Below are 24,242 nucleotides of genomic sequence, written 5' to 3'. Positions count from 1 at the left end.
GCGTGGACACTGTTTCCTGTCGCCTCTGGGGACCCCCTCGGCCTCCCGAGGCCACTTCCTTCCGTGGCCTCTTAGCGCGCGGCTCAGACCCCGCCAACCGCCTCGATTCGGGCCAAGATGCCCGTGAGAAGGGGATCTGCCTTTGTCCAGTCACCCCCCTGAATCCGGGCCGGTTGGTGGCTCTCTCCCTGCTTTGGGCATTTGGGGGAGACCAATCGTTTTGGGGTCCTGGAGGAAAGAGAACCGCGTGAAGGTCTCTTTTTGCACGCTCCCGAGAGACCCTCCTGCGGGACCCCTCTGCCCTCTGCAGGAGACTTACGGGGACTTTCGCAGCCACAAGGCCCGCGTGTGCGAGGGGCTGGCACCTGCCCTCCCGCTGCTGCCCAGAGGGGCTGGAGATCCCGGGGCTTTCCAGGTGCGCAGCCTCCGAGGGCCGACCGGGTCCCTCGCTCCACCCGCGGGCGACTCCTGAGTCCGAAGAGCTAAGAGAAGATCTATTAATTTCTCTGCGCAGAGATCGATGCTCTTGTCAGCATGGCGATCGATGCCAGCTCCGCTCCGCCTGGCCCAACTTGGCCCTGGAGCCCCCCCCCCCCGCCCCTTTGCCCCCTCCACCCCGCTGGCTGGCCAGTGTCAGAGATGACCCTGGGACTGAGCCGCTGCGCAGTCGGGGTACGGACCACGCCCCCACCCACCCGACCCAGGCCCAGCGCCAACACCACGGCGTGCGGGCTTCTAGCGCCACCCTGTGGTCTCTCTGGACCGAGGGGTCCCGGCTCCCGGGTCTGTGGCTGTTCTCAGATCATCTCTTCTCATTCTCTGCTCTTGTCTTCCTCCCCAGGTTCTGCTTCTGGTCCTTTTGGGCGTCCTCTTCCTTCTATTACTAAAGTTCAAAGTATTCCACCTAGTTTATCCCAAGTGACATGCACACCCCCTCAGGCAAGTGCATGGCGAGGCCGGGGACTGGGTAGGATGACCTGGACTGCAACCTTTTCCCGGCTCAATCATCTTCCCTCCTCCCCCCGCAACCCCCAAGCTAAAAATGCAGCTGTTTTACTTTGGGGGAAAAAAATAACGTATCAACTTCCCAGCTCCCCTAGCCCCCTAAGACAACTCCTGAGGCGTTCCGTCGCGGCCCTTTCATGACGCCTGGAAGCGCAGGAATATTCGGGCAGAAAGCTGGCACGGGGGGATGGGAGCCCTTGACAGGGAAGGGGGGCAGAGTTGGGGGCTTCAGGGGATGGGGCGGGGCCGGAGCCGGCGGGGCGGGGCCGGGCGGGGACGCTGGCTCCGCCCTTTCCTGGCGGCTGGGTCTTTAACACTGCCGCCCTTCGCACATGTCGCTGGAGGCCCGGCGGCCGCCGCAGCTGGGAGCGCACGGACCGACGGCCGCCAGGCCGGAGCTAGGCGCGCGCTGCCGCGATGCTGCGAGGCCAGCGGAGCGGGCAGCTCGGCTGGCATCGCCGGGCGACAGTGCCGGGCAGCCTGCTGGCTTGGCTGATGCTGGCATCTTCAGGCGCTGCATCCTGCCCCGATGTCTGCTGCCCCTTTGGTCCCTCGGGGCTGCGTTGCACCCAGGCTGGGAACCTGAGTAGCCTCCAACTGCTGGGCGCCAAGAATCTGACAGATCTGTGAGTGTCCGTCGGGCGAGAGGACGCGGGGACAGGAGGGCACCGCCGTACCCCGAGGGCGCGCACTCGATGCTGGCTTGCTGGGTCAGGCGGGGTGGGCGCGGCAAGGCTGGCATTGCGCACTTTGATGGTACCTGGGCAACCCGGCAAGTCCCACTATTTCTGCCTGGGATTCTCTGTGAAGCTCAGGGTAGCTAGATCACTGGTTTGAGGCAGAGCAAGGGTGAATATCTGTCCATCAGATCTGAGTCAGTCCAGCCATCCAGAAGCCTCCCCCTCCCCACTCTTCTAGAAGCCTATGGTCTGCCCCATGGAGGGGATGATTAGCTGGGAGAACCCCTCAGTGTGACACCTTTACTGTCTTTTCCCTTTTCTAGGTAGAAATCAACTTCCAATCTGTCATGCCCAGCTATTCCCATGAACTTGAAATTGAGCTGGAATTGGTGGGAGGTGATGAGGAGCCCTACCTTGGTAGTTGAGCTATCCTAGCCCCATTTCCACCATTCTTGCCTCCGGGTCTCCTTGATTTGAGTATGTGCAATGAGACAGGCTCCCTTATCTTCTCTTCCCCCACCCCTATCTCCCTTTGTACCGTGGTCTCCCTGCTTGACTCAGGGAGTCTGGGCTATTTCTGAGAGGTTCTTTCCATCTCCAGATCCAAAGCTGGAAAGAGCTGCCAGCATTCTGCAGTAGTCTGACATTCTGCAAAAAATCCCTTACACAATATTTAAGTTCGTTTTAGCCGCTGCAATAACTGGCCTAAAAGTACTCAAGTATCACATGATGAAGGCTAGAAAATACACCAGTATTCTGTATGGCTGGTGGGACCAGCAAGACTTCTATAAGAGGAGGGAGAAATCCCCTTCCTGTGCTCTGGGCTGTAGAAGATGGATCAGGAACCCTAGTCTCGTGCAGTAACAGGCTAAAGAGAGTCCAAGGTGGAGGCTATCACTGGCTGGAAGTTACTGGAGCAGCCTGTAATAATTGGCACTGAGTTACTCGAACATCTTAGGGTAATTAACGGGAAGGTACTGAGTATCTCTCTCTAATGGCCCTAGGGAGACCAGAAAGAGAAGAGATGGCCTTGTCTTGGTCTGGGCCTAGATTTTCACATGAGAGGGGGCAGGAGAGCCCAGCTGTCATCTGTGGTTCTGTCCATTCATCACGCTGGGCTTCAAACTAGGGTTTGACTACGCCCCATCAGTGTTCTTATTTCTCAGTTAATTTCCAAGCATCAGGTGATTCTAGCCTAGAGACTGGGGGGAGTGGACAGTTCTGGGGACCTGAAGACATGAAAGGTGATGAATTAAGATGTCCCCCAGGGTGGGGCAGCAGCCTGATCCCCCACCCCCAAACCTCCTGCAGCCTTTCCCTCCTCCTTCAGCCACCTCTCCCTCCCTCATCCGCAGAGCTAACAAGGAGATAATGGACTTGAACAGACAGATTAATTATGAATCCAAGCCAATGAAGCAGCTTTGAGCACATTGCCTGACAGCTTGCATACACCCACTGGCCTCACCTTCTTACCATCTCCTTATAGTTTGGAACCCTTTGGTCAAAGGCTGGCCCGTGATCAGTACAGGGACCTGCCCTCCCTCAAAGACACTAGATGCTATTCCCTAAAGCCTCAGGGGATTGAGGACCTGACACCTGGCTGTCCCTATGGGGGCCAGGGCTGGGAGGAGAGCAGCGAAGGGTCACTTATATTGGTCCTGGTTCCCTTTCCTTATTTAGGGAAAGTCCAAGGGTAGGAAGGGAGAGTTTTGAGAACTGGTAGCATGTCAGGTCCCTTGCATGCATAAAGGAGTAAGGAGAGCACATGACATGCCACTGTAGGGGAGGTGAATTCTTAGGAACTCTCTACATGCCAGATCCAGAAGCTAGGCAGGTGGCAGGCAGCCATTACCATCCCCAATGCCTGCTTGCTTTTCTTTCTTTCCTTGCTCTTCCTGTCTTGCTTTCTCTGTCCTTCTCTACCTATCTGTCTCCTTTTCCTTATCTTTCTTCTTGCCTTCCCTCTCTCCCTGTGTCTCTCTGCCAGTTCTCTTCCAGACAGTTTCTGTTTCTCCCTTTCTCTGTTTCACTCTTTGTTTTTCTGCCCTCCTTCCCCACCCCACTCAGCCTTCCCTCATCAAGCACTGTGTAGGCAGCCAGTCCCTGGCCTCCTCACTCCCTCCCCCTCACATTCTCCCTGCCCCTCTTCCCTTTCTGGCTCCCTTGTGGGGTAGTAGGGGAGGGGGGTCCTTGACTGATAGCCTCTATGCTTCTTGCTTGCTCTGCAAAGGCCTGGGGGGGGGGGTGTGACTAGAGGTTGCTGCCTGAATGTGGGGAGGGGCCAAAAGCCTTAAGAAGGCAGAGGGACTGGGGTGTGTTTGTGTGAGTGTGTTTGTGTGTCTGTGAGTGAGCCCAGATGTGAACCCTGAGCAGGTGTGTTTGGAAGCACACATTCACATGACCACAGGGATCTTCTGTGCTGAGTGGGGCAGTGGCAGTGGTGAGGGGCCCTCTTTGGGAAAACCAGTGCCCACTGGTGAGGTTGTGTAAGCTGAGAAAGGTCTAGTGTGTTTATGAGCAGATGTGTGTACATTCTCACCCATGTTTGTGTGTGCATGCAAGAAGTATAGATGTGTTTTGCCTGTGTACGAGTATATGAGCATGCATCTGTGTGCACCTGTGCATGTGTGAACACACATAAGCAAGAGCATCTCTGTGCATGTGCTTTTGTCTCTGTGTGTCTGTGCATGCTTGGTGGGTAAATAGTGCAAGAGGTGTGTGGGAGGGTGCAAATGCATGAGAGTGTGAGGATGCATGTGCAGGTGTGACTTGTAAGGAGATATATTTTGCATATGTGCACACACTTATTGTGCATATGTATGTACTTAGGTCTGTGTGTGAATGGTGCATGCATGTGCAGGCATGTGCACACACACGTATGATTGTGAAGGAAGCTGTGTGCTGGTGGCTTACACCTGTAATCCTAGCTTCTCAGGGAGTTGAGATCTGAGGATCATGGTTAGAAACCAGTCCACCCAGAGAAGTATCCCAGAAGTGGTGCTGTGGCTCAAATGGTAGAGCACTAGCCTGAGCAAAAGAACCTCATAAATAGTATTGAGGCCCCAGTTCAAGCCCCAGGACCAGCAAAAAAAAAAAGTTGTGAAGGAGGTGGTGGGTTTGGAGGAGTGTCCTGTGGACCTGACTGCCAGCTGATCATCCTCTCTCCTCCTTACAGCTATGTGGAAAATCAGCAGAATCTGCAGCGCCTGGAGCTCAGTGACCTTCAGGGCCTGAGGGAGCTAAGAAACCTGTGAGGGGCTGAGGGTGTGCAGGTTGGGTCTGGGCAGAGGGCCAGGACCAAAATGTGGGGTAGGCTCAAGAGTCATAAGGTCTGGGAGGGGCTGAGAGGTTGAGAACTGGGAGCTGGGGAGATTAGCAAGTTCAGAGATCTGAGGAATCCAGGACAGGTATAGGAATTAGGGATCAGAGAGGGGTGCAGGACCCAGCACTGGGAACTTGGGGCAGGAATTAGTAGAGAGGGCAAGGACTCAGAATCCTCCTGTACCCATTGCAGGACCATCGTGAAGAGTGGCCTTCGCTTCGTGGCTCCAGATGCCTTCCATTTCACTCCTCAACTCAGTCGCCTGTGAGTGGCAGGGCTGGGCTGGGTGGAGATGGGGAAGGCCCTAAGATTTAGACTGCTCATAGGCTTGGTCCTCCCCAGGGGACTGTTCTGAAGAATAATCAGGGAGATGTCTCTCCATCCCCTGGATAGTGCTCCCTCCAAAGTCCCTCCTGTCTCATGCCCATGCTGCACACTTCAAGAACTTACCTCTTGGATGTCTTCCTGGTATCTGCTTGGAGTTCAAATGCATAATCTAGTTCCAAGAGCAAGGGAAGGGAGCAGGACTCCCGGGTTCTGGCCAGAATTTCATCTTCTACTCCTCCTAGATGGGAAGCATCAGTCCTGAGCTAGCCTGGGAGTGGGGGTCGCCTTCCCTGCCACTCATCACAGCTATCTGTCCTGTTGGGAACAGAGCATGGAGTGGGCAGGAGACATCTTCAGAGTCCCTGGCAACACCTGCTGGGCTGCTGAGTGTCAGCTCTGCTTCTTCCATGAGCTCATAGAGAGATGGAAGGGGCCTGTTGGGCTGGGTCCAGTGATTTAACAAGTTTTGTTTGCTTGAAACACCATTGCATTACCTACTACAGACTGGGTTAAAAGTAAATATTCAGCAATATTTCACATTCTTATGTCAGGGTCTCTTTGCAATCAACCTGGTACCAGATGGTGTTGTACCTGTTCTTCTCTCTCTCTCTCTCTCTCTCTCTCTCTCTCTCTCTCTCTCTCTCTCTCTCTCTCTCCAGTCCTGGGGCTTGAACTCAGGGCTTGGGCCCTGTCACGGAACTTCTTTTTGTTTAAGGCTAGCACTCTACCATTTGAGCCACAGTGCCACTTCTGGCTTTTTCTGTTTTTATGGTACTGAGGAATCGAACCCAGGTTTCATGCACGCTAGGCAAGCACTCTACCACTAAGCTACCTTCTCAGGCCTGTTGTACCTATTTTGATAGATGAGAATCAGAGAGGTTATATTTCTGGGCTGAGATCCCACAGCTGCAAGTGACAGGACAAGTGAGTTCACTGCCAGCTCTAATGTGTCTCCAGAGTGGCAGTGTCTCTGGTCCTTGCATGGAGGTGCCTTTCCAACCCAGCCCTCACAGTTTCAAGGAGAGGGACCCCGTCCTCCCCCACCCCAGCATTCAGGGAGCAACAGCTAGGTGTTAGCACAAAGCTGGGGTTCCTATATGGGCTCGTTTACTTCATCTCTGTAACTAGGGAGCTATGGTTCTGGGGGTCTTTTTTTTTTTTTCTGCCTGACTTCCTCCGCTCTGTGGAGCAACAGGAAGGAGGAGGAGGGGACCTGAGGCAGTACTTTGACATCCTTGTAGTCTGTCCTGCAGGGGGCAAAGGAGTGTGGGAGCTTGGCTCTTTCCCTCCTGTCGAGGGGGAGGGGCGTGGGGGGGTGCAGTACAGATGGCCCCCCCTCCCCCAGCTGTGGCCTCAGCACTTTGCCAGCTGGGGCTGGAGGCTGGGAGAGGGGGGCCGGCTGTTCCTTTAGATCCCCTCCCTGGGGTCTGGGGAAGGGGTTAAGTGGGATTAACCCTTGTTGTCCCAGGGAGAGGAACAAACTCAAAAAGGTTTACCTGCCTGAACCTGACTCTAAATACAGAGCCATCTCGAACTCCCTTTCCAAGTCTCTCTCCTGTCCTCCTTTCCCTCCTCCCTCCCCCCCTTGTTCTAGTTCTGTGCTGTGGGAAGGGGGGCAGTAGATGTGAACTTCCTCCTGGCTCCCCCTCGAACTGGGTCAGGGTGAGGTCGGTGGCTCAGGGGGGTCTGTTGCTTTTACAGGAATCTGTCTTTCAATGCTCTGGAGTCTCTGTCTTGGAAAACGGTGCAGGGTCTCTCCCTACAGGAGCTGTGAGTGTGGGGGCTCCCCGGGCAAGGGCGGCCAGGGTGGCATGTGTGGTCCCCTGTGCACTTGTGTCTCTGGGATGGCATTCACTGTGTTTGTGGGCAGTGGGGAGTCAGCAGAAACTGGGAACTGTGTGCAGGCACCCCATCAACACAGAGACTGCCCGCCACAGGCTGAAGGGCTGCTGGCTGAGTGTTTAGGGCTGGGCTGGGTTGAGATACAGATCCTGTGTGGCCAGAGGCTGGGTGCTGGCATGGTTCTGAGGTCCCAGCTGAGCTGACCACAGGCCCACTAGACCTGTATCTGGCACAGCCCATCTGTCTCAGGGCAACTCACACTTGGGTGGGGTGTGGCAGTGGTCAAGTGCACAGAAGGCCTACTTCACTGCTAGAGGGCCTGCTCTCCCTTTCCTCCTGCTCATCATGAGCCACCAGCGGCTGGTATGTTTGTTTTTTTAAATTTTTTATTGTGAAAATACTGTACAGAGGGGTTACAATTACATGGGTAAAGATAATGAGTACATTTCTTATCAAGCATTGTAACCTCTTCCTTTGTTTCCCCTTCCCACCCCCCCCCCCATGTTTGGTTTTTTTTTTTTTTTTTAACTGTATTTTTTTTTTGTCTTTTCTTTTTTGGTATTGGGGATGGATCCAGGACGTTGCACTTACTAGACAAGAGCTTTGCCACTGAGCTACATCCCAGCCTTGCACATTTATTTCTTTGAGTTACTCAAGGGTTAAGGCTGTGTTTGTGACAGGTGCCCGTCCTGTGTAGCCCTGCCCCTTTGCCATCACCATCCTTGCCATCTAGCCCATGCACTGCATCTCTCTGGCTCCTCAGTCCCCACATCTGTCTCTTCCTGACTCCCTTGGTGTGTTCCCATGCCCACCAGAGACCTGTCGGGGAACCCTCTACGATGTTCCTGTGGCCTGCAGTGGCTTCAGCGCTGGGAAGAGGAAGGGCTGGGCAGGCTGCATGCCCAGAGGCTCCAGTGTGCCAGGTCCCTCACCCTCAGGCACAACACCAGCTGTGGTAGGTGCTGGAGAAGTAGTCAGCAGGTGGGCATAGAGGGCTACCTGCCTGGGGGCATGGCAGGCAGGAAGGTAGAGGAAGAAGTAGACCCAGGGTGGGGTTTTGAGGCAATGCCTAGTAACTAACATCCCCGTGGCATCTTGGTGGCCAGGTGTGCCCACGCTGAAGGTCCAGATGCCGAACACCTCTGTGGAAGTGGGGGACAGTGTCCTGCTGCAATGCCATGTGTCTGGGCAGGGGCCCCAGGATGCTGGCTGGATCCTCACCGAGCTAGATGGTACAGCTACAGTGATGGTGAGAAGCCATGCATGCCCCCCCCCCCACCCCCCCCCCACCCCCCCCCCCCCCCCCCCCACCCCCACCCCCCCCCCCCCCCCCGTCCACAAGAGACAGGACGCAGGGACCAAGACTGGGAAGGGGAAACAACAGAACAAACAAGCAGCCCAAGAGAGTGAAACTGAGGCAGCTCAGGACACACACAAAACCCCAGGGAGGACACTGGCCCAGCTCTGCCAGACCCCCTGGAGCCTTCAGGAGGGCCCTTTTCTGGAAACAGAGAGAAGGTTGCAGTAGAGGGGGGGGGTCACCATTCGTGCTGGAGCAGCAAGGGACCAAACAGATGACCCTTGTCATATACTCTTTTTCTTTTCTTTTTCCCTTCGTGCCAGTATTGGGGCTTGAACTCATGGCCTGGGTGCTGCCCTTTAGCTGTTTTTGCTGCAGGTTAGTGCTCTACCTACCACTAGAGCCACACCTCTACTTCCAGCTTTTTGGTAGTCAATTGGAATTAAGAACCTTATTCCTGGGGCTGGGAAGGTGGCTCAGTGGTAGAGCGCTTGCCTTGCATGCCTGAGGCCCTGGGTTCAATTCCTCAGCACCACATAAGCAAAAAGAAAAAAGCTGGAAGTGGCGCTATGGCTCAAGTGGTAGAGCGCTAGCCTTGAGCTGAAGAGCTGAGGGACAGCGCCCAGGCCCAGAGTTCAGGCCCCACGACCGGACCCCCCCCCCCCAAAAAAAAGAATCTTATTCCTGCCTGGGCTGGTTTTGAACTCTGCTCCTAAGACCTCAGCCTCCTAAGTAGCTAGGATTACAGGTGTGAGCTACTGGAGCCCACCTACATACACTCCCTTTCTAGATAAGGAAATTGAGGTCCATAAAAGGTGCCATATCTGTGGCCCTGCACCCAGGGCCTGTTTCCAGGGGCCTTTGGAGTCTTTTTCTGGAGAAGGTGGAAGAAGCCTTCTCTTGGGTGTGGGATGAACACATTAATAAAGTCTGCTTAGGTCTGGTTCCAACTCTAATTACTTCTTAGTGACTTTAGGGAAGAAAATAATCCCTTAACTGCCTGCACTTTGGTTTTCTTATCAGCAAACTGAAGAGGTGGACATGATGGCCTTCTGATGTCCTGTCTGCCTCTGGGCATTCTCTGGCTGCTATCTGTTATCCAGACATGTCTCTGGGCACCTTCCCAGGCTCTGCCTCTGTCCATAGGCTGGCTGTGGGCAGCTCCACATAGCCAAGCTGACTAAAGGAGGCCTTGTTCCCAAACTCACTAAGCTCTCACACTGAGCTGGGCCCCGCTTTAAAGCAGGCTGCACCTGGAGTAGACACCCAGCAACTAGAGGGTAGATGGGCGGGATGAGGGTGTGGTGTTCAATTTGGCTTGGCTTTGGGAGGAGAGGCAAACCCAGAATTATTGAGAATGTGAGAAGAGAACCCTGGAGCCCTGAGCAAGGGTTCCAGACACAGCGGAGGGACCATGGCCCCCGAGTGGTTTTACTACTCCACAGTTCAAGGCTGCTTCCAGTGACTAATGGAAAGAATGGAGGCTGAGGCCAGGATTTGGTGTGGAAATATCTTGCTCCAGCTGTCTGCTTGGGAAATCCCAGGCTTTTGCTCACTCTTGGGGGAAATTTACATTGGTTAATACAACTTCCAATAGAGAAATCCCACTGTAAGTGGATTACATGGAAGGAAAAGAGGCTGGTCTCCTTGGTCTGGAGAGTAAGGAGAAGCTGGTGGTCCAGGAGAGGAATAAGTAGGAACCAGTCCCTAGGGTGATTGGAGGAGAGGGAGTAGCTGAGGGAGCCCAGGTGGAAGGCCAGGGAGCTCTTCTGGAATCTTCCAGAGGAGGCTCAGAAAAACTCCTCCTCCACATGTATGAAATTTCCAGATAAATGACATTTATCCATTATGAAATTTCCAGAAAAATGACATTCATCCTTTGGAACATTTTTTAACCATCTTATGAAAAGAGCTTTAAAAGTATCTAAAGATGTTCCACTCCTCTTATGGAACAAACTCACCCAAGTTCATAGTTCATCAAGATTAGGGGTTAAGGTCATATACGTTACATGTGATGCGACCACGGTTTCTTAGGAAGAGAATCTGAATGTGATCTAATCTCCAATGATGATTCAGAGCGGAGTCACCCCACCTAGCTCAGCCTCTCTCACTGTCTGTCTGCCAAAGGCAGTCAGGTGCTGCTCGCTGCCTACCACCCCTGCATCGCCACCATCTCTCTTTCTTTTTCCTTTTTTCTTCTCCTCCTCCTCCTCCTTCTTTTTTTTTTTTTTTTTTTTGGTTGGTCGTGGGGCTTGAACTCTGGGCCTGGGCGCTGTCCCTGTGCTCTTCAGCTCAAGGTGAGTGCTCTACCACTTGAGCCACAGCACCACTTCTGGTTTTCTGGAGATAAGAGTCCCATGGACTGGACTGGCTTTGAACTGTGATCCTCAGATCTCAGCCTCCTGAGTATCTAGGATTACAGGCATGAGCCCCTGTGCCTTGCCTCTCTTCTTTATTTCTTTCTTTCTTATTTTTGGGTCCAGTCGTGGGGCCTGAACTCTGGGCCTGGGCGCTGTCCCTCAGCTCTTCAGCTCAAGGCTAGCGCTCTACCACTTGAGTCACAGCACCACCTCCGGTTTTTTTCTTTTTGCTTATGTGGTGCTGAGGAATCGAACCCAGGGCCTCATGCATGCAAGGCAAGCGCTCTACCACTGAGCCACCTTCCCAGCCCCTGGCCTTTCTTCTTTCTTTTTGGTGGTATTAGTACTTGAATTCAGGCCCCTTGTGCTTCTAAGGAGGTGCTCTGCCACTTGAACTGTACCAAACTATTTTTGCTTTAGCTATTTTTTCCAATAGGGGTTTTAAGATTTTTCCCAGGCTAGTCTGGACTGAGATCCTCCCGCCTATGTCTGCAGAGTAGCTATGGCCATATGACATAAATCACCATTCCTGGTTTAATGGTTGTGATGAGGATCTCACTAGCTTTTTGCCTTAGTATAGCTACGATTACAGGCATGTGCCTTTGAGCCTTACCTCATCTCTTTGTTTCCGACTTTCTTTGGGCTGAGACTATGTTTGTTCCAACCGTGTAAAACAATTAACTAGGAGGCAAGGTTCTATTTGGTTCTTTAATGGTCGGTGTGTGAATATACTTTGGAGTAGCTCCCCAGGTGAGTGGCTTTGGTTTTGTGCATGTTTTCAGGTTATTGCCTATGCCTTGGGTTTCTTGGATCACTAAATAAGTGACCCAGGAGGTAGTCTACACACAAACTAAAGGAAGAAGCCATTCTCTGCTACGTCCCCTCCTACTCCCTTTCTCCCTTTCCATTCCCTTCCCCAGCCCTCCTCCTGTCTCCATCTGGAGTTAGTGCCTCTCCCCCACTCCACACCTCCCCAGGCATGCACATGCTATCTCTTTCTCACACACACGCACACACACACACACACACACACGCACGTACGCACGCATGCACGCACACACTCACGCATGCACGCACACACTCACGCATGCACACACCCATGCATGCATGCATGCGCTCTCGGCTATAGCCCCAAGCCACTTGAAAACCTTCTTGGTTTCCCTTTCTTCATGGATCCAGACATCTGGAGATCTGCCGTCCCTGCAGCTGATGCTGGCCAATGTCACCAGTGACCTCAACAGGAAGAATGTGACATGCTGGGCAGAAAACGATGTGGGCCGCACTGAGATCTCTGTCCAGGTCAATGTTTCCTGTAAGTCTTCATGACATGAGGGCTCCTGCAACCCCTCCCCTGCCTTCTTCCCTAGAAGGAGGATGGAGGGTGGATGCTGGAGGGAAGAGTGAGTGTACAGCCCCACAGCTGCTCCCTCCCAGCTGTTTCCAGATTCCCATGAAAACCTGATCCTTTGGGGGATGTCCTGAGGGCTTCAAGGCCGGAGGGGTGGGGATGGATTTCTTTCTGGCCCTCTGCCCAAGCTCTGCTACCTGAGGCCTTCAACGCCAGCTGCCCGGCTGTCCCCACTGCACTCAAGTGCTTCTCATGCTGCCCCAGGGCCTTTGCCCCACGGCCTGATTTGTTTGTATGTTTTTCTGTTTCATTTAGGATTTTATTCTAGGTTTTGGAATGACCACTTTAAAACAAGTCACTACTAACACCCACAATTGAGTTTCCAGTTGTCATTTGCTTCCAACTGATGTTTGTGGGTAGAACAAGTTAGGGCTTGGACTTCCAGGAAAGAATCAAAACCCAAGAGTTGCATTCTTATTTTAAAACAGGGAAATTCCTCTCCTGAAAGGTTCCGCTTCAGGCTTGTTATCTAGACTAAATCTGCCAGCAAATTAACCTTTTTTTTTTTTTTTTTTAAATTTTGATCATGGACCTTGAAGTCAGGAGTACTGTCCCTGAGCTCTCTTTTTGCTCAGGGCTAGCACTCTACTACTTTGAGCCACAGGGTCACTTCCAGTAAATCATCTTATATTAGATCTTCAGGTTTTGGATCCTTCCTTCCTTCCTTCCTTCCTTCCTTCCTTCCTTCCTTCCTTCCTTCCTTCCTTCCTTCTCTTTCTTTCTTTCTTTCTTTCTTTCTTTCTTTCTTTCTTTCTTTCTTTCTTTCTTTCTTTCTTTCTTTCTTTCTTTCTTTCTTTCTTTCTTTTTCTTTGTACTGAGGTTTGAACTCAGGGTCTCAAATTTGTTGGGCTGGAGTTATACCATTTGAGCCATGCCTTCAGCCTGGTTATTTATTTGTTTACATGCCAGTTCTAAGGCATAGGAACCTGTCCCTGAGCTTCTTTTTGTTCAATCTAGCACTCTACCACTTTGAACCACAGATCTACTTCCAGCTTTTTTGCTAGTTTAGTGGAGATAGGAGTCTTGTGGACTTTCCTGCCTGGGCTGACTTCAAACCACAAGCCTCAGATCTCAGCTTCCTGAATAGCCACTGGTAAGCCAGTAAGCCACTGGTGCTGGGTTAGGCTGGTTATTTTTGAGATAGAATCTCACAAACTTTTCTGCCTGGGCTGGCCTAGAGCCATGATTTTCCTGCTCTTAGCCTCTAAAATAGCTAGGATTACAAGCATAAGCCTTATGTACCCTGCTTATTTTTTGAGATAGGATCTTAATTTATGGTTATACAGACCTAGATTAAGATTCTCTTACTTGGGGCTGGGAAGGTGGCTCAGTGGTAGAGCATTTGCCTTGCATGCATGAGGCCCTGGGTTTGATTCCTCAGCACCACATAAACAAAAAGAAAAAAGCTGGAAGTGGTGCTGTGGCTCAAGTGGTAGAGCGCTAACCTTGAGCTGAAGAGCTGAGGGACAGCGCCCAGGCCCAGAGTTCAGGCCCCAGGACTGGACCCCCCCCCCCAAAAAAAAAAAAAAGATTCTCCTATTTATGTTTCTCCACATTGGTGAGGAAGACAGACAAGCACCACTGTGCCCAGCAACTGGTTAAGATGGAGTTATGAGATGGAAGTCTCAGCTGGCCTCAAACTGTGATTCCCCAGTTTCTACCTTCCAAGTAGCTAGGATTACAGAGTTGGGGCTGTCACACCCAGTAGTTATTCTGTTTTATATGTCCTTTTTTTTTTTTTGTGATTGTGGAGCTTGAACTCTGGCCCTTGGTGCTGTCCCTGAGCTCTTCAGCTCAAGGCTAGTGTTCTACCACTTGAGCCACAGTGCCACTTCCAGTTTTCTGGTTGTTTATTATAGATAAGAGTCTCTTGGACTTTCCTGCCAGGGCTGGCTTTGAATAGTGATCCTCAGATCTCAGCCTCCTTAGTAGTTAGATTACAGGCATGAGTCACCAGTACCTGGCAGTCTTTCTTCTTTTGTTGTGAAATATACATAAAAATGTGCATAAAGGATATACACACTGGCTGGGAATGTGCATTAGTGGTAGAGTGCTTGCCTAGCATATATGGTTTGATTCCTCAGCACTACATAAGCAGAAAAAGCCAGAAGTGGCACTGTGGCTCAAGTGGTAGAATGCTAGCCTTGAGCAAAAGAAGCTCAGAGAGTACCCAGGCCCTGAGTTCAAGCCCCAGGACTGCTCCCCCCCCCCCCCAAAAAAAGGATACATACACCTTTTATTTTTATTTATTTAAGTTTGTTGGGAAAATGTCTACTATGTAGTCCAGGATCGCCACAAACTATAGATCCTCCTTCTTTAACCCCCGAGTGCTGGGATCATAGACATGGGCCACCATGCCTGGCAATTTTGCTTGCTTTTATGCATTTTGTAAATGGAATCTTATTGAATGTAAAATTCTGTGTCTAGTTTGTAGAATCTGTCCATGTTAATAGGAGTAGCTGTAGTTCATTGTCACACTACTGAATGATGTTTCATTGTATGAATCTTGGCTGGAATTCCAGTATAAATTGTATGTGTTTATACACACAGACAGCTTTTTTCTCTCTCATCTGTTCTTGAACTCATTATTTTATTTGCTGTCTTCATTCTGTTGATTATTGTTGTATACCACCACAACTGGCTACTCTTTTTCTTTGTGCCTGTACTGGGGCTTGAACTCAGCGTTTGGGTACTGTCCCTTAGCATTTTTGCTCAAGGCAGGCATGCTGCTGCTTGAGCCACACCTCTACTTATGGCTTTTTTGGTGGTTAATTGAAGAGAATAGTCTCACAGACTTTCGTGCTCAGGCTGACTTTGAATTTTGATTCTCAGATCTCAGCCTTCTGTGTAGCTAGGATGATAGGTGTGAACATTAGTACTTGGTTTTCCATAGCTCCCTTCCCCTTCCCTTGCTTTCCCTTATCTTCCCTTCCTCTCTCCCTCTCTCTCTCTCCCTCTCTCTCTCCCTTTCTCTCCCTTCCCCCCCCCCCCTCTGTTGGTTGTGGGGCTTGAACTCTGGACCTGGGTGCTGTCTCTCAGCTCTTCAGCTCAAGGTTAGCACTCTACCACTTGAGCCATAGTGCTACTTCCAGCTTTTTCTGTTTATGGGGTGCTGAGGAGTTGATCCCAGGGCCTCATGCATTCGAGAGAGGGAAGCACTCGACCACTGAGCCACCTTCCCAGCCCTTTCTTTTCTTTTTTAAAGGCCAGGTTCCTGTAATTCCAGCTACTTAGGAGAGCGAGAGCTGAAAACAGCCATTTGAAGCCAGCTTGTACAGATAAATATGATAGTCTCTTATCTCCAATTAACCAGCAAAAAAAGCCAAAAGTAGAAGTGTGGCTCAAGTGATAGGGCACCAGACTTGAGCAAAAAAGCTATGCAATAACCTGAGGCCTTTAGTTCAATCCCCAGTACACACACACACACACACACACACACACACACACACACAGACAATTGTACTGCTGGGGATCACACACACACACACACACGCACACACACACACACACACACACAGACAATTGTACTGCTGGGGAATCACACACACACACACAGACAATTGTACTGCTGGGGATCACCCCCCACACATACACACACAGAGACAATTGTACTGCTGGGGATGGAGCCCAGGACCTGGGCATACTAGCCAAGTGCTTATATCCTCATCCCTCAAAAACTTCTTTATAGAGGGGCTGAGAATGCTGCTTAGTGGTAGAGTGCTTGCATGAAGCCCTGGGTTCGATTCCTCAGTACCACAAAAACGGAAAAGGCTGCAAGTGGCGCTGTGGCTTAAGTGGTCAAGTTCTAGCCTTGATCAAAAGAAGCTCAGGGACAGTGCCCAGTCCCTGAGTTCGAGTCCCAGGACTGGCAAAAAAAAAAGTTTTTTATAGAATATATACCTTTCACTTGTTTGATGTTTAGGTCTCCATCTCATCTTCTTTTTTCTTTGTCAGTCATGGGGCTTGAACTCTGGGCCTGAATGCTGTCCTTCGGCTCTTCAGCTCAAGGCTAACACTCTACCAATTGAGCCACTGCACTACTTCCGTTTTTCTGAGTGGTTTATTGGAGATAAAAGTCTCATGGACTTTCCTGCCTAGGCTGGTTTTGAACCACAATCCTCAGATCTCAGCCCCTGAGTAGCTAAGGTTATAGGTGTGAGCCACCTGCGCCCAGCTCCATCTTATCTTCTTAAGCTTGATTACATATAACTTTTCCAGATCCTGTATCCAAAAGACTCCATGTTTAAATGTCATCAGCTGTTTCTCTAATGTCTCTTAGAAAAGTACTTTATTTTGGGCCTGTCACTTAAGTTCATGAAGCCTCTGAATTTTGTATACCTGCTACCAGATTTATTTAAGATTTACCATCAACTTTCTTGCAACTGTCACACCTTATAAGTTTCTTAGAGCCTGCTGATCTGCTTGTCTTTAACTGATCTTCTCATTTCTGATCTCCATATTCCCCTTCCCTCCAGTTATCCCCTGACTCACAGCTGTCCTCTGCCCACAGTCCCTGCCAGTGTGCACCTAGGTATGGCTGTGAGGCAGCACCAGTGGTGTATCCCCTTCTCTGTGGATGGGCAGCCGGCACCCTCCCTCCGCTGGCTCTTCAATGGCTCCACACTCAATGAGACCAGCTTCATCTACACCCATTTCCTGGAGTCATCCTTGACCAACGAGACAATGCAGCATGGTTGCCTTCGCCTCAACCAGCCCACGCATGTCAACAATGGGAACTACACCCTGGTGGCTGTCAACCCTTATGGCCAGGCGTCTGCTTCTGTTATGGCTGCCTTCATGGACAACCCTTTTGAGTTCAACCCTGAGGACCCCATCCCTGGTGCGAGAGCCATCCTGAGCCCTGCCCCCCCCCCCCGGCCCCCTTTCTTCTCTGACCCTGACTCTAGAAGTTGGAGTGCTTGGTCCTGGACAGAAAGGAACTGGTGTCCAGCTCTGTGCTGGCCTCCTTCCATTTCCCCAGAGCCAGGACTTCTGAACCCCAAACTATCCCATCCATTGAGGCTGGCTGAAGAGAGAGCCATGCACCAGGGGGTCAGAGTCCAGCAGTCTGGACTGGAAAAGGGCCAGGGGTCCAGCGGTCTCCCTATTCCTCCCACCCCTGAAGGGATGAGTCTCAGAGGGGCTTCCCTCCTCCATCTGATTGTTCTTTCTCCTCCCTCCCTCTGCAGTCTCCTTCTCTCCAGTGGGTGAGTAACCTGGGCTGGATGGAAAGTTGTATCTGGACCTTGGAGCTGAGGTTGGGGCCAAGGAGCAGCTGACCAGGTTCCTGAGAAACTAGCTTGGGATCAGGGAAGGAAGCTGCTGGAAGTGGGCCGATCTTCCTGCCCTATGTCTCCCACAGACACTAACAGCACATCTAGAGATCCAGTGGAGAAAAAGGATGAAACACCTTTTGGGGTGAGCATGGGAGTGTCACTTTGGGAGGGGGAGGCCAGGCAGGAGGCTCGTTTATGGTTATTTCTGGGCAGAGCAAGGAGATCTTAGACCAGATCTCAATCTGGTCTAAGCTCTGTTCAGTGCAGGCTGGGGTGTCCGGAGGGGTATCTGGGAGGAGCAGGTGGCAGATCAGGGATCCTGGCTCTGGGTCCCCACGTAGGATAGAGAGTTTTCTCTATCCTATCTCTGGGAAGCTCTGAGGGGCAGAAACTTCTGATCTGACCCTACCTCTAGGTCTCGGTGGCCGTGGGCCTGGCTGTCTTTGCCTGCCTGTTTCTTTCTGCTCTACTCCTTGTGCTCAACAAATGTGGACAGAGGAGCAAGTTTGGCATCAACCGTGAGTTGCTATCTAGCTGTCTGTCCTACTGGCTATTTGCTACTGGCTTTTCTTGATTATATGGGGAAGGCCTGTGCTCACGTGGTGTTTTAGGGGTGTGTGTGTGTGTGAGAGAGTGTGTGTGTGTGTGTGTGTGTGTGTGTGTGTGTGTATTGGGCTAGTGTGGGGGTCGTTTCAGAGGTAGCAGCTGCTAATTGGTGGCTGGATTGTAGTCAAACATTAAGTGGGTCTAGGAGGTCTGTAGGGGACTGGCAGGGGCTCTTTGTTGCCCATGAGGCCAAGGGTTGGATAAGAGCCAGTCAAAGAGAGGCCCTGCTGCCTTCCCTTCCCCCCACTCCTGCTGTCTTGCTCCCTAATTCCTCTGTCCCTCTCTTGTAAATTGGAAGGTATGGGGGATGGCCTGGCACTTTGCAGGCAAGCATGGGCAAAAGCCAAGATGGATGCCCAGGCTCTGATCTCCGTGTGTCTCTCCCTAGGTCCTGCTGTGCTGGCTCCAGAGGATGGGCTGGCCATGTCCCTGCATTTCATGACATTGGGTGGCAGTTCACTTTCCCCTACTGAGGGCAAAAGCTCTGGGCTTCAAGGCCACATCATCGAGAACCCACAGTACTTCAGTGATGCCTGTGAGGGGCTACACTGTCGAGGGCAAGGGCGAGGGTGTGCGTGTGCATGTCTGTGTGTTCAGAAATCCCTATGCCGGCCCTGGTCCTAAGAGTCCCTCCTTCCCTATCTCACTACTCTGTCCCAGTCCTGATCTCAGTAATCCCTTATCTTCCTCAGGCAGAGAGCAGCCCCTACCCAGTGCCTAGTTCCCATATCATGACCTCTCTGGGCAGATGTAGGCCCGAATCAGGACATGGGCTTGGGAAAGGGCTGGGAGGCCAGTGCCCAGCACTTCCCGTAGCTGGACAATCTGGTGCAGCACACAATCCCAATAGCCAGTCCTGCCCTTACCACTGCCCCACCCCACCCAAGACGGGGGCTGCCTCTCCCCCTCCCCCTCCCAGGTGTGCATCATATCAAACGCCGGGACATCGTGCTCAAGTGGGAGCTGGGCGAGGGCGCCTTTGGGAAGGTCTTCCTCGCTGAGTGCCACAACCTGCTGCCTGACCAGGACAAGATGCTGGTGGCTGTCAAGGTGAGCCCTCTGCCACCTCCCAGAGTGCCATCATGTCAGGACCATGCTACTACCGTGGTAGTGGGGTCCTGAACAGGAAGTCTAAGGAGACTTGAGGCAGGGCTGAGGGCTCCTTGGATCGAGTGAAGCGAGAACCCTTCCTCAATCCCGGCCTCTGCCCCTGTCCCCAGGCACTGAAGGAGGTGTCTGAGAATGCTCGACAAGACTTCCAGCGTGAGGCCGAGCTGCTCACCATGCTCCAACACCAGCACATTGTGCGCTTCTTTGGTGTCTGCACCGAGGGCCGCCCACTGCTCATGGTCTTTGAGTACATGCGGCATGGGGACCTCAATCGCTTCCTCCGGTATGGCCGCCTGGCCCTGGTGCTGACCCTTGGCCCCTGGCTGAGCCTGTCATCCCTTCCCTCCAAGTGTGTCCCTGCTTTCTGTGAAAATGATGGGTGGTTCCCCAACAAGGATCAGGAAGGCACTATTCCCACATCCATGGGAGAGGAGATGGTGTGACTGTGTGGTCTGTCCTGCAGAGGACAGTGTTAGTTTCAAAAGGTTGCTGTGGCCTAGGTTGTGAGCTGCCACTTTGGGATGGGTGGACTTTGCAAGTGTGTGTGTGTGTGTGTGTGTGTGTGTGTGTGTGTGTGTGTGCGTGTGTGTGTTCTCATGTGGCTGCCGAAGCCTGGCCTATAGGAACTGGCCCTGTGGAGGATTACATACATTACCATCAGGCACTTTCCCCATGCTTGTACATGTGCATTTTATACGTATTTCTCATAGTTTCCAAGCACATAGGGCAACATACTAGAAGGAAGTGAGACACAATTTGTTTCTTTGGCTTTGGACCAAACAAGTCTGATAAGTGTATTTGTGTTAAGAATTTTCGGCATTTTAAGAAATGCGCCTGTTTCCCAGATGATCCGTGGGGAGGGGAGTCACTTGTCAACCAGGCCCTGGCTGTGATGTCATCTGCTTTCCTCACTGAATCCTTGTCGTGGAGATTGTCACCCATGAGGTTCGGTTAGGGTTAATCAGAAAGGGAGTCAGGGTTTGGAAGCAGCTGCTGCTTACTCCCTGAGCCTTCTTTGTCAAATAACTTTTCTCTCTGACTCCACTTTCTTGACTAGGAGGAGAGACAGTATGGGGCTGTGGCTGTGGATGAGGAAGAAAGGTGCAGTTGTCATTGTACATCCAGTGTCTCCTTGGGGACACTGATAGGTCATATGATAGGTCATACTTACAGAACTCAGCTAGGATAGACTTCTAGTCTGAGCTGACCATAAGAGCCTCTGGGGGTCACTAGAAGGCTGGTAGGATCAGCCCTGAGGTGAGGGAAGGTGGATTGGCAGAGGGTTAGAGCCAAGAGAAGGCCAGGAAGACACCCATCTTCTTGCTCATCAGACACAGTGCAGGCCCAGTGCTGGTCTTGGGTGATGTAGGCTGGGGAGATGCCGCCAAATGGGCCCCTGGCTGTGGGAGAAGGGCTGTGAGTGGAACTTTGAGAAAGGAAGGGGATTATGATGGCTCCTAAATGACGCTGGAAGACTTACTGTGCATTGCAAGAGAGGAAGGGCAAGGGGGCGGTGGCCTCCTGTCTCAGCTGGAGTTTTAAGGTGCTGCCCAAGAGGAAGGTATAGGTGTAGGCTCTTTCTGATTGAAGCCCTGGTTGTAGCAGCCCCATCCCAATGCCCAGACAGCTGGTGTCTTTCTTTCCCTTTCTCATTTCTTCTTGAGTTTGCTCCTCTACCAGGCCCAGCTCTGGGGATTCCCTTCCTCAGCTGGTTTTTGAGAGAAGGTTTGTGTGTGTGTGTGTGTGTGTGTGTGTGTGTGCGCATGTGTGTGCATGTGTGCATAGCTGAGTGTGTGTCTATGTATGCCCTCTCAGCCCATCCCTTTCCCTCTCTCTTTCCCACTCAGGTCCCATGGGCCAGATGCCAAGCTGCTGGCTGGTGGGGAGGATGTGGCTCCAGGCCCCCTGGGCCTCGGGCAGCTGCTGGCAGTGGCTAGCCAGGTGGCAGCAGGGATGGTGTACCTGGCCAGTCTGCACTTTGTGCACCGGGACTTGGCCACCCGCAACTGTTTGGTGGGCCAAGGACTAGTGGTCAAGATCGGGGATTTTGGCATGAGCAGAGACATCTACAGCACTGACTATTACCGCGTAAGGGTCCCTGGCTTCTTCCCACAGAGATACCCTGAAAGACAGTCCCCCAATCCCTGCCCTAGCAGGCATGCCCTCTTCCTCTGAGACCTTTTGGGATCTGGGTTTTGTTTTGTTGTTGTTTGTTTTGTTTTGTGCCAGTCCTGTTGCTTGAACTTAGGGCCTGGGCACTGCCCCTGCGCTTCTTTTTGTTCAAGGCTAGCACTCTACCACTTGAGCCGCAGCTCCACTCCAGCTTTTTGGTTATTAATTGGAGATAAGTGTCATAGACTTTCCTGCTTTGTCTGGCTTTGAACCACGATCCTCAGATCTTATGTTTCTGGGTAGCTAGGATTATAGGCATGAAATACTAATACTTGTTTTGGGATCTGGGTTTGAATCCCTTAGAAGAGACAGAAACAGCACCACTGGGCTAGGCTGGGTTGGGCTTGGGGCTGCTCTGGGAGAGACTCTCTGGCAGTAATGTGGCATGTGCCTACCCCTGCAGGTGGGAGGCCGCACCATGCTGCCCATCCGCTGGATGCCACCCGAGAGCATCCTGTACCGCAAGTTCACCACTGAGAGCGACGTGTGGAGCTTTGGCGTAGTGCTCTGGGAGATCTTCACCTATGGCAAACAGCCCTGGTATCAGCTCTCCAACACTGAGGTCAGCTCTGCCCCGGTCTCACCAGTCTACCGCCAGCCTTTCCTGCCCCTGTGTGTGTGTGTGGGGGGGGGGGGGGGGGGGGGGGAGTGCGTGCGTGCGTGCGTGCGTGTGTGGGGGGGGGGTGCGTGCGTGCGTGCGTGCGTGTGTGTGTGTGTGTGTGTGTGTGTGTGTGTGTGTGTGGTGGGGAGAAGTTCAGGGAACTCACTCCTGTTCCCTATCTACAGCCCTGATCTTTGTTCCTTCCTTTTTCCCTTGCCTTCCCTTCCTTTCCCCTCTTTCTCTCTTCCCCCTCTTCTCCCTTCCCCTCCCTTTTATGGTGGGTAGTCATGGGGCTTGAACTCAGGGTCTAGGTGCTGTCCCTAAACTTTGTTGCTCAAGGCTAGTGCTCTACCACTTTGAGCCACAGTGCCAATTCTGGTTTCTGGTGGTTAATTGGATATAGGAGTCTCACAGACTTTCCTGCCCAGGATGGCTTTGAACCTCGATCCTCAAATCGCAGCCCCCTGAGTAGCTAGGATTATAGGCCATGAGCCACCAGTACCCAGATTCCAATTTTTATTTTCTTGCCCCAATCCTTCCCTCACTGACCATGTTAAGTTCAGGCTCAGCTGGCTCCTGGATGAATCTCAAAGCATGTTGTAAATTGAGTCAGGCCCCAATTCCTGGCAGCATTTTATTGAGCTACTAGATGTTACCAAGGATGGAAGGGAGGGGCATAGGAAAGGTGGCCCGCCACGGCAACAGGAAGGCTGAAGGTTCCATTCTCAGAAGGACAGCCCTTCCTCCTGGGCTCCTGGCTGGCCAGCAGTCAGAGCAGGCCCCAGGTGTTTGGTCTCCCAGAGCAGCTCCCCCAGCCCCCTCCTTGGCTCGCAGCTGTCAGTTTCCATTTCTCCTCCTAATGCAGTCTGTTCCCTGGAGGCTGGTGGGGTGGGGGAGAGGGTTATAGATTTTAATTTTCTCAAGCACTGAGAGAAGGAATGGAATTAGTGCTGCCCATAACCAAGTCCACTAATGGGGCGGGGAAAGAAGGGGGAATAGGCTCCAGGCTCCTTCTCCAATCATCTCTCTGCCACTGTTTCTTCTTTGAATCCCTTTAGCAGCTCTAGCAGTCTTTCCTGGAGTCTAACTTTAATCTTCCATGCTGTAGTTTCTTTTCAGGGGAGCTTGATCTCCACAGAAGGGAGAAGGAAGTAGAAGCACTTTGAACTTTAAAATACAAGCCTGTCTTTTGTGTGTGTGTGTGTGTGTGTGTGTGTGTGTGCGTGTGTGTGTGTGTGTGTGTGTGTGTGTGTGTGTGTGTGTGTGTGTGTGTGTGTGTGAGTTGTGGGGCTTGAACTAAGGGCCTGGGCAACTGTCCTTGAGCTTTTTTACTCAAGGCTAGAACTTTCCCACTTTGAGCTACAGCTCCATTTCCACTTTTCTGTTGGTTAATTGGAGATAAGAGTCTCACGGACTTTTCCTGCCCAGGCTGGCTTCAAACCTCAATCCTCAGATCTCAGCCTCCTGAGTAGCTAGGATTTCAGGCTTGAGCCACCAGTGCTTGGCTGGCCTGCCATTCTTTTAAGATCTTTTACTGTACTTTTGCCTCATTTCTTTTTCCTTCCGGAGCTGAGGCAGAGGCCCCTTCCATTCCTCACATGAAGCTGATGGACTTGGCAAATGTCCTGGGGCTTCCTCACCCTAGCTGGCTCCTCTTCGGCTCTCACTCCAGCCTTCTGGAAGCTGTCCCACCCAAGTTCCAATTTCTCAGTGTCAGGGCAGAAAGGCATTTTGAGGTGTGCTAGTACCAGAGTACTAGTAGTCAGAGGGTCCAGACCATCTGTGGGGTGTGAAGCGGGGGGGGGAGCATGATATGGTTGCTCACAGAGCCTGGTCAGGTGGAGTGAGGCTGACCTCCTTCTTCTGCGCCTGCCTAGTGTGTTCTTTGCTCTGTCTCTCCTATGGCCGCAGGCGATCGAGTGCATCACACAAGGACGGGAGTTGGAGAGGCCACGTGCCTGCCCGCCAGAGGTCTACGCCATTATGCGGGGCTGCTGGCAGCGGGAACCCCAGCAGCGCCACAGTATTAAGGATGTACATGCCCGCCTGCAAGCCCTGGCCCAGGCACCACCCGTCTACCTGGACGTCCTGGGTTAGGGGCTGGGACAGAAACTGGAATATTCCTGGCTACCTCCTTAGCTCCCAGTAACCCCAGGGTGATCTCAAAGCATCTAACTCGCCCTCAGCATGTGGAGGGGACAGGTGGGGGGCTGGGAATGGACGATGTTCCTGC

At 52.2% G+C, this 24,242-nt stretch overlaps 1 protein-coding gene across 1 annotated transcript; it reads left to right on the top strand.

Moving 5' to 3' along the window:
• The first annotated feature begins 1,422 nt into the window (after window positions 1-1,422).
• Ntrk1 (neurotrophic receptor tyrosine kinase 1) lies at window positions 1,423-24,242 on the top strand. The gene is made up of 17 exons (XM_042682189.1): window positions 1,423-1,631; window positions 4,861-4,935; window positions 5,200-5,271; window positions 7,036-7,104; window positions 7,992-8,131; window positions 8,283-8,425; window positions 12,016-12,148; window positions 16,755-17,084; window positions 17,434-17,451; window positions 17,607-17,662; window positions 17,936-18,038; window positions 18,515-18,661; window positions 19,046-19,176; window positions 19,347-19,519; window positions 21,084-21,324; window positions 21,812-21,970; window positions 23,921-24,242. The coding sequence occupies exons 1-17, from the start codon at window positions 1,423-1,425 to the stop codon at window positions 24,104-24,106; spliced, it is 2,385 nt and encodes a 794-aa protein (XP_042538123.1). The 3' UTR covers window positions 24,107-24,242.

This window comes from Dipodomys spectabilis, unplaced genomic scaffold (assembly GCF_019054845.1).
Source record: "Dipodomys spectabilis isolate Male_0828 unplaced genomic scaffold, ASM1905484v1 ptg000069l, whole genome shotgun sequence".
NCBI classification, from domain to species: Eukaryota; Metazoa; Chordata; class Mammalia; order Rodentia; family Heteromyidae; genus Dipodomys; species Dipodomys spectabilis.
The sequence above is the reverse complement of the archived record's forward strand: the minus strand, read 5'-3'. Positions and strand labels throughout refer to the sequence as shown.